General features: G+C 40.0%; 1 protein-coding gene across 1 annotated transcript; it reads left to right on the top strand.

Moving 5' to 3' along the window:
• Positions 1-392: 392 nt before the first annotated feature.
• AMIGO2 (adhesion molecule with Ig like domain 2) lies at positions 393-3,539 on the top strand. The gene is made up of 2 exons (XM_082252678.1): positions 393-713; positions 925-3,539. Exon 2 carries the CDS (start codon positions 1,030-1,032, stop codon positions 2,590-2,592), a length of 1,563 nt encoding a protein of 520 aa, XP_082108804.1. The 5' UTR covers positions 393-713; positions 925-1,029; the 3' UTR covers positions 2,593-3,539.
• The last annotated feature ends 10,376 nt before the right edge of the window (positions 3,540-13,915 follow it).

The following is a 13,915-nucleotide window of genomic DNA, read 5'->3' as shown; positions in this document are numbered from 1 at the left end:
TAGTCAGAGATTTTCAGAATCTCTTGATACGGTCACCAAGTGACAAAAAAAAAAAAAAAAAAAGATTTTTTTTTTTTTCTAAGCCTTTATGACACCAACTAATGCTTTTTTAAATATTGCAAATGTTTTCCCCTTCAGGTGGGTAGCTGTAAGAAGAAGCTGTGATTGGTGATAATGGAAATGCCTCTTCTTATCGTGCAATAGCAGTAAGGCTCTTCACGCTTGGCAGGACTGAAGTCTGAACAATACATCCCTTGGGTAACTGAAATGGAATTTGCTCACAATATGCAAACATTTTAAGTGAACAGAAGGAAAAGAGAGAGTGGGATACATACAACATCATAGGTTTTGCTGGCAAGGGGAGGGGGGGATGGGATCCAGTGCCTGTAGACATAGGCAGCAGCATCTGTGCTGTCTGTGCTCTCATCAGTGAGCTTTGTATATTTCTCTAGGCTGACTGCAGCCAATCACAGTGCACAGGTGAACAGAGGCTGGGCAGGCTCCGCTCACAAATACGCTTCTCTTGAAGGCAAGCAGCCTTGATCAGACAGGATAATACAAAGCACAGCTCGCAAACCTGTTTCTCTTCTGCCTGTGAAACTTCCCTGCTGTCAGAATACACAGTGGCAATGAAGGAAGACAAAGAAAGGTCAGGAAAGAGGACTTATTTGTCCACATGCAAGCAACAGATAGCGAATGTTATGAAATAACAGGTACCTAACATTTCCAATGTATATTTCTACTTAATATTGCAAGTGTGTGTTAGATTTAACAATTCTCTTCGTTTCAAACTTTCCTGCATGTTTGCTGTGTTGCATGAACTTCTGATTGTGATTATGATTTCATCCACTTATAGTTTATATTTTAGTTACGATTTCTTGAAGTTTACGTTGAATTGACTAAACTCCATTTGTTTTATTTTAGTGACCAGATGAATGCAGTCCCAAGGAAAACATTTATGGCAAGATGTTCCATTAAGATACCTCCAGAATTGAGTGCATCACTTGGTACCTCCTGAAAAGCAAAGCCATGATGTTTTTCTTTTGTCCTTTTTTGTCTATGGAATTTGGGAACGTCCACTTAAAATGGAAAAGCATTGCCTATGTGTTTTTGCTGTGCATTATCAGCAATGTTAGTGGTGCACCTCCTGGGGTGTGTCCTCAAGGTTGCATCTGTGCCAGTGATATTGTAAGCTGCACTAACAAGAGCTTGTCTTCAGTGCCCAGGACAGCCTTTAAATTTATTCGAAGGCTGGATTTAAGCTACAACAAAATAAGTTTTCTGGATCCGGACTGGTTCCCTGTATTGTTTGAGAAATTGCACTCTTTGATATTAAATCATAACATTATTAACAGCATCTCTAGTGGTAGTTTTTCCACCATCCCGAATTTGAGGTATCTTGATTTATCCTCCAATAATCTAAGGACGCTGAGTAATCCAGTTTTTCAAGAACTTAAAATGCTAGAAGTCCTTCTGCTTTACAACAATCAGTTGACCCATATGGATTCTGGGGCTTTTGGAGGTCTTCACAAGTTGCAGAAATTGTATCTAAGCTACAATGCACTGACACATTTCCCACTGGACTTGTATTCTGGAAGAAGTAAACTCACAGAACTTGTATTGTTGGACATATCTCATAATAACTTGCAATCTGTGCCTGTTCAGCAAATAAGCTTAATCTCAGCAAGGCAACTTAGTGGCATTTACCTTCATGAAAACCCTTTTTTATGTGACTGCCATCTGAACTCAATGCTAAACTTTTGGCATCATAGACAGTTTAGTCCAGTAGTGGATTTTAAGACCTATTATGTCTGTACTTTACTGTCTGAGCCTAAAAAAATTCCTCTTATACAAGACAGTTTTCTTAACTGTTCTGAAAGTACTGTAAATGGGTCATTTCATGTATTTGGTCTGTTGTATGAGGTCCAGGTTGGAGAAAGACTGGTGGTACATTGTGACAGCAAGATTATCGATACCAACACTCAATTTATGTGGATAAGCCCTGATAACAGACTATTAGAACCAGAAACCCCAGTTGAACATTTCCGAGTTTTTTACAATGGGAGTCTTGAAATTGAAGATGCCCAAATTGCAGATTCTGGAATTTATTCATGCATCGCAATAAACAAAGTAAGACAGATTAATGAAACTATAGATATTAGAATAACAATAGGCAATTTTACAAGCAACAAGTCTCATGCACATGAGGCATTCAACACTGCCTTTACTACACTTGCTGCTTGTGTAGTCAGTATAGTTTTGGTCCTTCTCTATCTTTATCTCACACCCTGTCGATGCTGGTGTAAATCAAGGAAACACAAAAGAAAGCAAAACCAAAGCAGTGCCCACTCCTCTGTCATAAGTGCCACGCCATCCCATGAGCCCCATGCTGAAAGGAAGTCCAGCACTGGAAAACGGGTTGTATTTCTGGAGCCTGTCAAGGGAAAAGAGAAAGGCCAAAATGGAAAAGTCAGACTGATCAACAATGAGAATCTCACAGCAGAGAGTATCCTAAAGAACAGCAGATCAAAGTCTGACTCCGATTCTGTCAACTCTGTCTTTTCAGATGCCCCTTTCATTCCTCAGGTATAATACCTGGCCTAATTCTCCTGTTCACCCAGGCAGTCAGTCTGCACCTTTGGCAAAAAAGCAACAGTGGCTCTTAACAAGTACAGCTTGTGTAAACCAATGCCTTTGTAAATCAAATATTTAATAAGGGGAAATGAATGTACTTCACTAGCTACAAGCACATACAGAAAATCAATTAATTATTCAGGAATTAACTTAAAATGGTTATTTATATTGTATGCCTGTCTTTGTTTACTAGGGATTCTTCTGTTTTAGGAAGAACAGTTTGTATTCTTTAGCTCTGGGAATAGTTGTACGTTTACAGGACTTGTGTTCACGACAGTCATCCTCTGCCCCATTATCAAATGAAGGCAGTCTTGTGCATTATGAAAATATATCTCAGCAATGCAGGAGTAGAAATTAATGTAGCAAAGTAATATATCATAGAAAACAAATCCCAGTGGACGCCTGTATTTTTTAAGGATCAGTTTGTCAAGGGATTAAAGGGAGATTAACTTCCATTCATACGGAGAATCAACTTAATTTTACCTTCTTTAACTAAATTAAATTTTTACATGTACACGTTCATAAAGTGAAAGAAAATGCCCATGAGGCTTTATAAGGCAATGCTAACAGTAATAATGTGCAGTAGCCCCCAGCAACCACATTTCACCTCTCTAGAACACTCACTAAAAGATTACAGTCAATAGTTGTAATGGGTAACTACACACTGCACAATTGCTCTATGCCTTAACATATTCAGTAACCCTGTTTATCTTTTGTTAAAGTCATTCAAGTTGCTAAGAATTATTTTTATTTATTTTTTTCTAATTTAAGCTCTAGATACATTTACAAAAGTTCTTTGCTGTGCAAAGAGATTAAAGCAAGTTAAATATTAGTATTGGCAAACTTCTTGTCAATAATTGCTAGTGTACAGTAGATGGCAAATTTAAAAGGCAAGAATCAAGAGAAAGTATGCTGATTTTTTTTTTTGCTATGAAACCGTAATTATTGTAAATCTTGTTTCATGTTATTTTTTTACATCGTTTAATATGTCCTAGTCATACCTGGTTGTTTCCAGGTATTTTTGCACTGATTTAACAGGTTAACCAAAATACATTGGTAGCTAGATCTGTAAATGAGTAAATATAAAATGAAAACCATTAACTATTTAAATGAGGTGGTCCATATATATCTATAACACTTGGTTAGAGCTCAGTGTTTGGTAGAGGATTAGTATCTGCCTTCAGTACATTCAGTATATTTATTACCTATAGAATAGGTTTACTAAGTTTCAGTGATATACTGTGATAGCAACAATGTGATAGCCATAATTGCTTACATAAATTAATTTTAGATATAGCAATGTTAGGGAGGCATATAGTATATGAAAGATAGTGTGTTTCCCATTACAAAATGTTCTAATAATATTATATGTATTTTTGAACATCATACATGCATTTTTCATATTTCACTTTTAAAGACGTTTGCATATGTTTATATAAGTCTTTTTTTTTTTTGCCTCATTCCTAGTCATTAATGTATGTAAGATTCAGCGTGATCACATCACAGTGATAAACACAGCAAGAATCTGGCAAGTGTTGAAGTAGAAAGGCAAGAGATATGTCAATACTCTGTTCAGTTCAAAACATGTTAGTACATTTTAAATTATACTTCATTTTTATTTTTTTTTCATAAATTTAATACGCATTATTTTGCTGTTGTTATGACTCTAAATTAACTTCAGCTGTAAGATTTTTCTTTTTTTTCTATTTTTCAGTGTATGCTGCCTCAGTTGTTTGCATTAAACCATGACTTAAACAACAGCAAAAAGTTTAGCATGTCTGTTTAGTTTGGTGCCATGAATGTAATGACTTTTTAATTCAGTTCAGTACAATAAAAAAATAATCTCTGTATGCTTTGTTATCTCATATTCCTGATTAAATTATAACCAATACAGATATTAGTATTGGTATTTGTAGACCAACGACCACATAGAGTGACAAAGTGTATCTTTAACTATGGTTCAGCTTATTATATAAATGCCACATCCTTGTTTCCTGTCTCTCTTGTACAGTACAGTTGGTGTTTGTACATTCTGTGCCTTTATTCTTATCTTGTTAAGCCCTGCTGCAGAGAGAGCTTGAGCACTAGGTAATGTGATATGGTATACGCCCTACTTAGTGTATCAGATTGAAAACTGAGAGCAGAGCACTGCCAGCATACTGTACACTATGAGCTAGAAATAAGCTCTGAGCTTTGGGTAAACCGTAACGAAAGTAAAAATTTATAGCAATTAAGCAATTATACATATTTACAGGTCTGTTCTATTCGGTATCAGAAGCCTAAACCTTAATATTTATGTTATACTGCATTTTATATGATTATACAGTCTTGTATTTTAGTAGACGTTTACTTACAGTTCCATAAATTGTCTTCCATATACATGTAAAACACACAGACTTGCATATATGTTTGAAAAGTGAGGGGCTTGTCTTTTCTTTTCAGTAGATTTTATTCTTTAAACAGTAATAAAACCATTACAGGTACAGAAGCTCTGACCAAAGGCCATGAGACTGGATAAGACCCTGGCTACCTCCTTCACTGCTGTAGATATTTGAATGTCCTGACACGTTATGAGATCTCCAGTGACCCATGAGCATCAAGGCTCATGAGAGGTACTTATACACAGCAACATATAAAAGGTTGCTGATAACATTGTAAGTGATAGGATAATTGGAACCATGTGATGTCATCACTGTATGCCCTTGATGATTTCATTATCCTAGGTCTTTAATAACGAACTGCTGCTTTATCTGAGCCCTATAAAAAGCAGTAGGACTATGAATTTTTACCTCTTGGTTGGATAGTTTGTAATAAAGCTCCTTGCCCCAAAACATGTCAACACTTTTCAGCAACCATTTTTACTATGCAAAGTATTTTTACATGCTATACTACTCGAGACAGTGAAGCTCTTAACTGTACTCATAGATCTCACATGTATTTAAAGTGTAGTTTTTTTTTATAGGTTTTTCAAAGAGTGGGTACAAAATAGATTGTCAAGTCTTAATTGCTTTCTGTTTCCTTCTTGGGGAAATTAAACCTCTATTTGTACTTGTAAACATCAAGAAAGAATGTGGGAACACATGTTATGGGTAACAAGTGTCCCAGGCACAACTGTCTAAGTGGTAAACTCCTCTTACTTTCCCAGATAGTGAGAAATTGTGATGCAAGTTTGAAAATGACTTGCCAGGCTTCACAAGTGTGTTGCACAATTGCAGAAAGTCCAAATTTCATGATTACAGATTAACTTTCTTGGCAAATATTATGCAAGTCTGCTGCAGGTTCTGGTTCAATTATGTTGTGCAAAAGTCATCCCACCACAGGGGTCACTGTGACTGAATTTTCATGCTGTAGACTTGCAGAGCTCTTGTTGTAGAACCTGAATGAACACTTGACTGCACCTTTCCTTTTAAGACTCCAAATATTAATGCTTTAGTCAAACTCTCAAAATTCTATCTGGACCACATGGAGTCAACCTCCAAGTGAGATCCCAACTGGAAACTGCGCAGTTGCAATTTTTGGGCTTGAGGAATGCTTCCTCTGGCCATTGATTTAACAAACATTGTTTTTGGAAGTTGGCAGTCTTTGCAGTTATTTACATTACTAAGCTAAAAATATATATTTTTTTAAAATCAGTGGCTTGTGTCATTTCTCTCTGAGCTGTATTTTCCTTGAAGAATCTGATCATTACAGGGCTCCCCAGTTAAACCTCAGCTGGCAAGCAAAAAAATGTATTTTGGAAAAAAAAAAGTATTATAATATATGTTGGCATGTTGTGCCCAAAGTGCAGGTTTTGTGCTACTTGTTATTTCACAGTTAGTAGGACACCTAAAGTGGTTGTAAAGGAATTTTAAAAATTAAAATAACATGTTAAACTTACCTGTTCTGTGCAATAGTAATGCACAGATCAGTCCCTCACCTCCTCTTTTGGAGTCCCACACCAGAGCTTTCTGCTCCTTCTTCTGCTCACTGCAATGTCATGTGCTGAGGGTGCACCTGTGTGCACATGGTCCTGATTTGGGCTGTGTGCATCCATAGACACACAGAGCACCACTGGGCCACACTCCCAGCCCCCTCTTCACAGGATTTGACTGACAGCAGCAGAAGCCTATTGCTCCCACTGCTTTCAGTGTCCTGTGGGACCAGGAAGAGAGAAGAAAAGTTGCAGGTGGGCACAGCACTGAACTATTAGAGGACTCAGGTAAGTGTCTGGGGAGACAGGGGGCAAAACAATTCTTCAGTCTGTGCTCTGGGGTCCTGCCTCATAGCTGAACCCAACATACTCATGACAGTTTGACAGACTTCAGGTCCTTCAATCTTATATTTGTAATTGTATTGGTTCAATTGTCTTTGGAAGAGCGGGTTAGGGGTAGATGATAGCTCAAAACAGCTGCAAGAAATCCACCTATACAAGCTTCTCTAGGCCCAAACAGGCTACTATCTACCACAGCATGGAAATCTACCACAGGTAAGCTTTAGGATTTGTGAGGCCTCTGCCACAGGCCTGTGTAGTTTCTATAGTCCCTGATAAGTGTCTACTTTTCAGTGTTTTCACCCTCTGCCTCAGGGCAGCTTTGAACTCTTTAGGCCTTTAGGAAAGGAGTGTGGGAGACAAGGACTGGGCCTCTGCACATCTTCACCGAGTGGAGCCTACAGGGCAAAGACCTTCCACAGCTACTGTACATCCTCTCCAGGGTCTGGGAGGCAAGGACCTCTGTAGCGATATCCTTCACAGGCAGGAAAAGGACCCTTCCTAAAGTTCTCTAAATACTTATCCTCTTTTTTGTATACACGCAAAACAGATATTTTGGAGAAGACATCTGTGAAAATAATGAGGTCAGACGACCCACTCTATGTGGGAATCATAGGTGTGCACATTGGGGGTTGTCAGGGCTTTTTTTCTGCCATAACGTGCCAGAACTGAGTTCCGCCACCTCCGGTGCTAGCCTGTTGTCCCCCGTTCGCTACTGTCACTTGCACACACAGAAGCGCAAATTCTGTGTGTAGAACTGACAGTCTCTTCTCCCAGCAATACACGCTCTGTAATATGCTAATAGGAGCAGAGGAGGAGGGGGCGGGGGATGTGTACAGCTCTAGTGCAAAGACAAAGCAGAGAAAAAGGCACTTCTAAGTGCAGTAATGAAACACTTTAATGACAAGGAAGGGTTAAAAACACTTACAAGATGGAAGTAAAAAACAGGCATATCAATAAATCCATAACATCCAGCAGATTGCCTCCTGGGAGTAAAGACAGCTGCAGGTGGAAGTTTCAGCAGACCAGCAGTGGGAAACACTGTGTCTCTGATCCAAGATGGAGAGCAGTGCTGTCAGGGCCAGCATGGAATACAGTCAACCGGAAGTGACATCAGCGTGAGTGGGGCATGTTTCGGGGCATGCCCTGTCGCTCCTTCTTCAAACCAATTGATTTGAAGAAGGAACGACTGGGCATGCTCCAAAACATGTCCCGCCCAGTCTGATGTAATTTCTGGTTGCCTGTATTCCATGCTGGCCCTGACAGAACAATTCTCCATGTTGGTTTAGAGACACAGTGTTTCCCACTGATGGTTGGTTAGAACTCCCACTTGCAGCTGTATTTACTCCCAGGAAGCACCCCACATGGATTCATTGATAGGTTTTTCACTTCCATCTTGTAAGTGTTTTTAACCCTGCCTTGTCATTACTGAACTTAGAAGTGCCTTCTTCTTTGCTTTGTTTTTCCTATAGAGTGTGCTTCCCTCTTCTGAAGTGCTACTGTGGTGCATTAATCACATTTCAATAACCAGTCGTATACTGTTTGTTAAAGTCCCCTTGTTATCCAGAGCACCCTATCCTCCACACTCCTACAGTTCTAGTGCAGCCCTCTCTAAATGGCAGACTGACTAACAGCCCACTCTGGACCGTCAGCCAGCTATTCCTGTTTTCTGAACCCTACTAACCTGCAGTCATTGATTGCTAGGACCTCCGGCTTCATGGCAATCAATGACTTCACATGTTTGCCCTACCCTGCAGCACACTTCTTCCAGCATCTGTCTACCTGCCTGGCTCTTTGGAGTCTACAGGACAGGTATATACCCATATGGAAGAAAAATATATTTCCAATATATTTAGGGAACATTTTTTAGAAATATATTGAATATGGCCAAAATTGTAGCATTTCAAATATATTTCCAATATATTTGGGGGAAAAAAATTAAGAATGTTTTTTTAAAATATATTTTAAATATATTTTTCTTCCATGTGGGTAGTGAGACTCTGATGGAGGAATCTAATTATTATTATTATTATTATTATACAGGATTTATATAGCGCCAACAGTTTGCGCAGCGCTTTACAATATGAGGGAAGACAATACAGTTACAATACAAATCAATACAGGAGGAACTAGAGGGCCCTGCTCGTTAGAGCTTACAAACTAGAAGGGTAAGGGGGGGCTCTGATGGGGGAATCTAATGTAAGGGGGCTCTAATTTGGGAATCTGATGTAAGGGGGCCCTGATGGGGGAATCCAATGTAAGGGGTGCTCTGATGGGGGAATCTAATGTAAGGGGGCTCTGATGAAGGAATCTGATGTGAGAGGGGCTCTGATAGGGGAATGAGATGGAAGGGGGCTCTGATAGGGGAATCTGATGGAAGGGGGCTCTATAGGGGGAGTTTGATGTAAGGGGGTTCTGATGGGGGAATCTGAAGTAAAGGGGACTCTGATGGGGGAATCTGATGTATGGGGGCTTTGATAGGGGAATCTGATGTATGGGGGCTCTAATATGGGAATCTGATGTAAGGGGCTTTGATGGGGGAATCTGATTTAAGGAGGCTCTGTTGTGGGAATCTGATGTAAGGAGGCTCTGAGGGGGGAATCGGATGTATGGGGCACTTGATGGATGGGGGAACTTGATGTTTAGGGGAACTATGATAGGGACACCTCATATAAGGGAGAACTGTGATTGGGGAAACTTGAGTAGGGACAACTTATGTAGGGGGATACTCTGATGGGTTAACTTGATGCTTGGGGATGCTCTGATGGGGACACCTGATGTAAGGGGGCACGCGGATGGGGGAAACTGATATATGAGGGTATTCTGATCAGGGTTCCTTATTTATGAGCTTACTCTGATGGGGGAACCTGATGTAATAAGATACTCTGATAGCGGTCCTTCGTGTATGGGGGCCCTGCACCCTGTACACAGCACACTTGTTAACACTACACTCTGTATATAGCGCTCTTCCCAACTCTGCATCCTGTACACAGTGCACTTCCTACCTCTGCACCTCGCATATAACGCACTTACTAACTATACCCCCTGTAAATAGCACACTCCTTAACCCTGTGTGTCTATGTGTGTGTGCATAAGTATATATATATATATATATATATATATATATATATATATATATATATATACACACACACACACACATGTTTTTAGCTTTGGGGTGCACACCCTAATGCAATAGGCTGTACACACCTATGATAGGAATAATGATATTGTACACAGTACCACCCTTGTCTTCCATTAAATATGCCTTAAAAAAAGTCAGTAACTGAATGGTCAGATTCAATTTTTTTTTCTGTGCCCGGCATTCATAGGAGGGAACATGACAGTCCAGTTTAAGATACCATGACACAAAGCAGGTCAGCTGGATGGAATTCAGCATAATTCAATTCCACTAAAACAGTCCAGCTAGAAGCAAAGCAGGATGTTGTAAACCTTAATTAGCAAAGACTCCAAATAGCTGTCCTAAATCAGTCATAAAGCAGTCTAGAACTAATACATCTCTGTAAGTATAGTTTTATTTGAATCCAGACTGAACTTTAGTACATCTCAAGCTCTAAACTCCAGCCATAAACTGCAATTCCTGCAGTGAGAGAGTTACAGTCATCAAAAGTGGTCACACTGATGTATGAAAAGATGCCTATCACAGTTAGATATTTTAACACTAATATTCCCATCACAGGGATCAAAAGAAATGTGCAATGTTTAGAAGCTACGCAGGACCCTATTCGTCAGGCATGAGGAAGGCATCCTGCGCAGCTCCAAAACATTGCACCCATCTTTTTGTGATGGGATCATTCTTAAAATAAAATAGCCTTTTGGATGACATTGGTGATCTATGGTGTGCTGGCAAATATGAACGTTAATCAGTTAGATATCAAACACCTATATTACAAGGTTCTGTAGGTTAATAAAACACATTAAATTTCCTAAGTGATACATGCATTTGATTCATTACCTATTTGGCCTCCAACAAATGCTAATTCATTCTGTCCAATATGTTGGTTTGTCAAATTGTGAAACCTTGGCAGATGGAAATATTAATGAATTTATAAATTAATTTAGAAAAGTTGGGGTGTGTCTGAAAAGTATCATAAATTGCTGTCCAGCCCCTTTAGAACAGACCCTTTGATGGGTATGTTAATTCTGTAATTCTCTTTATGACCAGAAAAAATTTGACATCTGCAGCTCTCATTACTAGGGTTGTGCGAACCTGGACTGTATTGTTCGGGTTCGTACCGGATTTTTGGGTAGTCGGTACCCGGACCCGAACCAGAACATTTCACTGTATGTTCGGGTACTGTCCGTTGTTCGGTAACGTTATTTGATGTTTTGGCGCAGTTTTAATGGCGAGCTTTCAATAGGTGCAAGGCAGCAAATCAGCAAGCGTTTAACTAGTGTGCCCTAGAAGCCATCACAGCCATGTCTACTAATGGCATGGCTGTGATTGGCCAGTGCAGCATGTGACCCAGACTCTATATAAGCTGGAGTCACACAGCGACGCGCGTCACTCTGCTATAACTATACTAGGATTTCCAAAAAACAACAATATCTCTCCTGCGCTCAAGTGGTATGCGGGAAGGTGAATCTTCTAGGCGGTTTTATGACACAAATGAAGTGGTCTTGCTGCCCCCCTCAGGACCAAGGGTATCCAAAAGGCACTACAAGAAAACAACAAGAGAAGGGCGCACCGACCTTGTGCATTACCACTTAAAAGTTTACTAAAATCAAAGAAAGGTAGCGTACAATATACTCACAAACGTAGCATATGAACAAGCATATAGGAAATGGGCACCGCTCGCTTCCAGTACACTTTTCTACTGCTGGATAGCGTGATGGTGTCCTCAAAACCTGATGTGGCTTATGCGTTTCGAGGGAGGACCCTCTTCCTCAGAGCCAAAATCGCCACTGCTGCACTATCCAGCAGTAGAGAAGTGTCCTGGAAGCGAGCGGTGCCCATTTCCTATATGCTTGTTCATATGCTACGTTTGTGAGTATATTGTACGCTACCCTTCTTTGATTTTAATAAACTTTTAAGTGGTAATGCACAAGGTCGGTGCGCACTAGGGACAGGTTCCTGACTGCTGCTGCTGAAGGAGAGATAGGAGTTTACTGTAGGGCGAGGCAGGAGAGATTGCTTGTAGGGAAAGCATAGGAACAATCTGCTTTATCATACAGCGATCTACATTGATTTGATTGTGTGGGGGTGCAGTGCACAACCTTTTTGCCCGGAGGGAGAGATAGGAGTTTACTGTAGGGCCAGGCTGGAGAGATTGCTTGTAAGGAAAACATAGGATAGGAACAATCTGCTTTAACCGCTTGCCGTCCGCCGCAAGTACATATACTGCAGGGGTCAGCCCCGTGCAGGCAAAGTGACGTATGGGTACGTCACTCTCCTAACCAAACTAATAGGGGGCGAGCGCACGCCGCCAGAGGCACGCTCCCACCCCCGCTCGCTCACTGTGATCCTCGCACGTGTGACCGGCGAATCCGATGTCCGCCGGTCACTCGCGATCGTCCGTTACAGAGGGAGAAAGGCAGGCGGCTAATGTAAACAAAGCCGCCTGTCATTCTCCCTTGTGTAAGGGCAGAGATCATACGGTCCTGCTATGCAGGATCGTATATCTCTGTAGTTATACAACAAGCCACATCCCATAACAGTTAGAAGCACGCCCCTAGGGACACACTTAACCCCTCCTTCTCCAATAAAGTTAACCCCTTCCCTGCCAGTGTCATTTTTACAGCAACAGTGCATATGTATAGCACTGATTACTGTAGTAATGTCACTTGTACTCCCAAAAGTGTCAAAAATGTCAGTCAAGGGACCGATCTGTCCACCGCAATGTCGCAGTCCCACAAAAAAATAACAGATTGCCGCCATTACTCGTTAAATAAAAACAATAAAAATGACAAAAATCTTTCCCTTAGTTAGTAAACGCAATAACTTTTGCGCAAACCAATCAAAATTGGTTTTTGTGATTTTTTTTTTTTACCAAACATATGTAGCAGAAAACAAATTGGCCTAAAATGTTAAAAAATTTAGATTTTACATTTTTTTCCGGGAATTTCATATAAAAAAAATTTGAAAAATATTGTTATTTTTGTAAAATTGTCGCTCTTTTTTTGTTTATAGCGCATGATCAAAAAATTGCACAGGTGATCAAATACCACCAAAAGAAAGCTCTGTTTGTGGGGAAAAAAAGGACGTCAATTTCATTTGGGTACAGCGTCGCATGACCGCGCAATTGTCAGTTAAAGTCACGCAGTGCCGAATTGCAAAATACCCCCTGGTCAGGAAGGGGGTAAAATCTTCCGGGGCTTAAGTGGTTAATCAGACAGCGATCTACATTGATTTGATTGTGTGGGGTGCAGTGCACAATCTTTATGCCCTGACCTGAGCCAACTGAGGAGGAGAAAGGAGAAAAAAAAATAAATATCAGTCTGTTAGGCGTGCGGTGCTGCACATTTCACGCAACCTCATTGCATATGTGTGTGCTTAATCTGCATTTAAAAAAGAAAAAACATTTTTTTCATTCATATTTAACTTTGACATACAGTCTTTAGACAGACACTGCTTTTCTAACCTGCTCATCAAAAAGCACCAATGTGAGGGGAAAATAATTATTTTTCAGTATTTAGGGTAAAAAAAAATATTTTTCAGCTTTTCATTCAAATGGGTTTTTTTTTTTTATTCAATAGGGAAATAGAACAACAGTATCCAACCTGTTAGGCGTGCGGTGCTGCACATTTCATGCAACCTCAGTGCATATGTGTCTGCTTAATCTGCATTTAAAAAAGAAAAAACGTTTTTTCCTTCATATTTAACTTTGATGTACAGTCTTTAGACAGAGATTGCTTTTCTAACCTGCTCTTCAAAAAGCACCAATGTGAGGGGAAAATAATTATTTTTCAGTATTTAGGGTAAAAAAATTATTTTTCATTCAAATGGGTTTTTTTTTTTCAATAGCGGAATAGAACAGTATCCAACCTGTTAGGCGTGCGGTGTGTAGTGGG

The sequence above is a fragment of the Pelophylax lessonae genome (assembly GCF_965119305.1).
Source record: "Pelophylax lessonae genome assembly, chromosome: 4".
Taxonomy (NCBI): domain Eukaryota; kingdom Metazoa; phylum Chordata; class Amphibia; order Anura; family Ranidae; genus Pelophylax; species Pelophylax lessonae.
The sequence above is the reverse complement of the archived record's forward strand: the minus strand, read 5'-3'. Positions and strand labels throughout refer to the sequence as shown.

Coding starts and splice junctions, on each gene's coding strand:
- AMIGO2 (XM_082252678.1), top strand. CDS start 1,030: ATGATGTTTTTCTTTTGTCCTTTTTTGTCTATGGAATTTGGGAACGTC.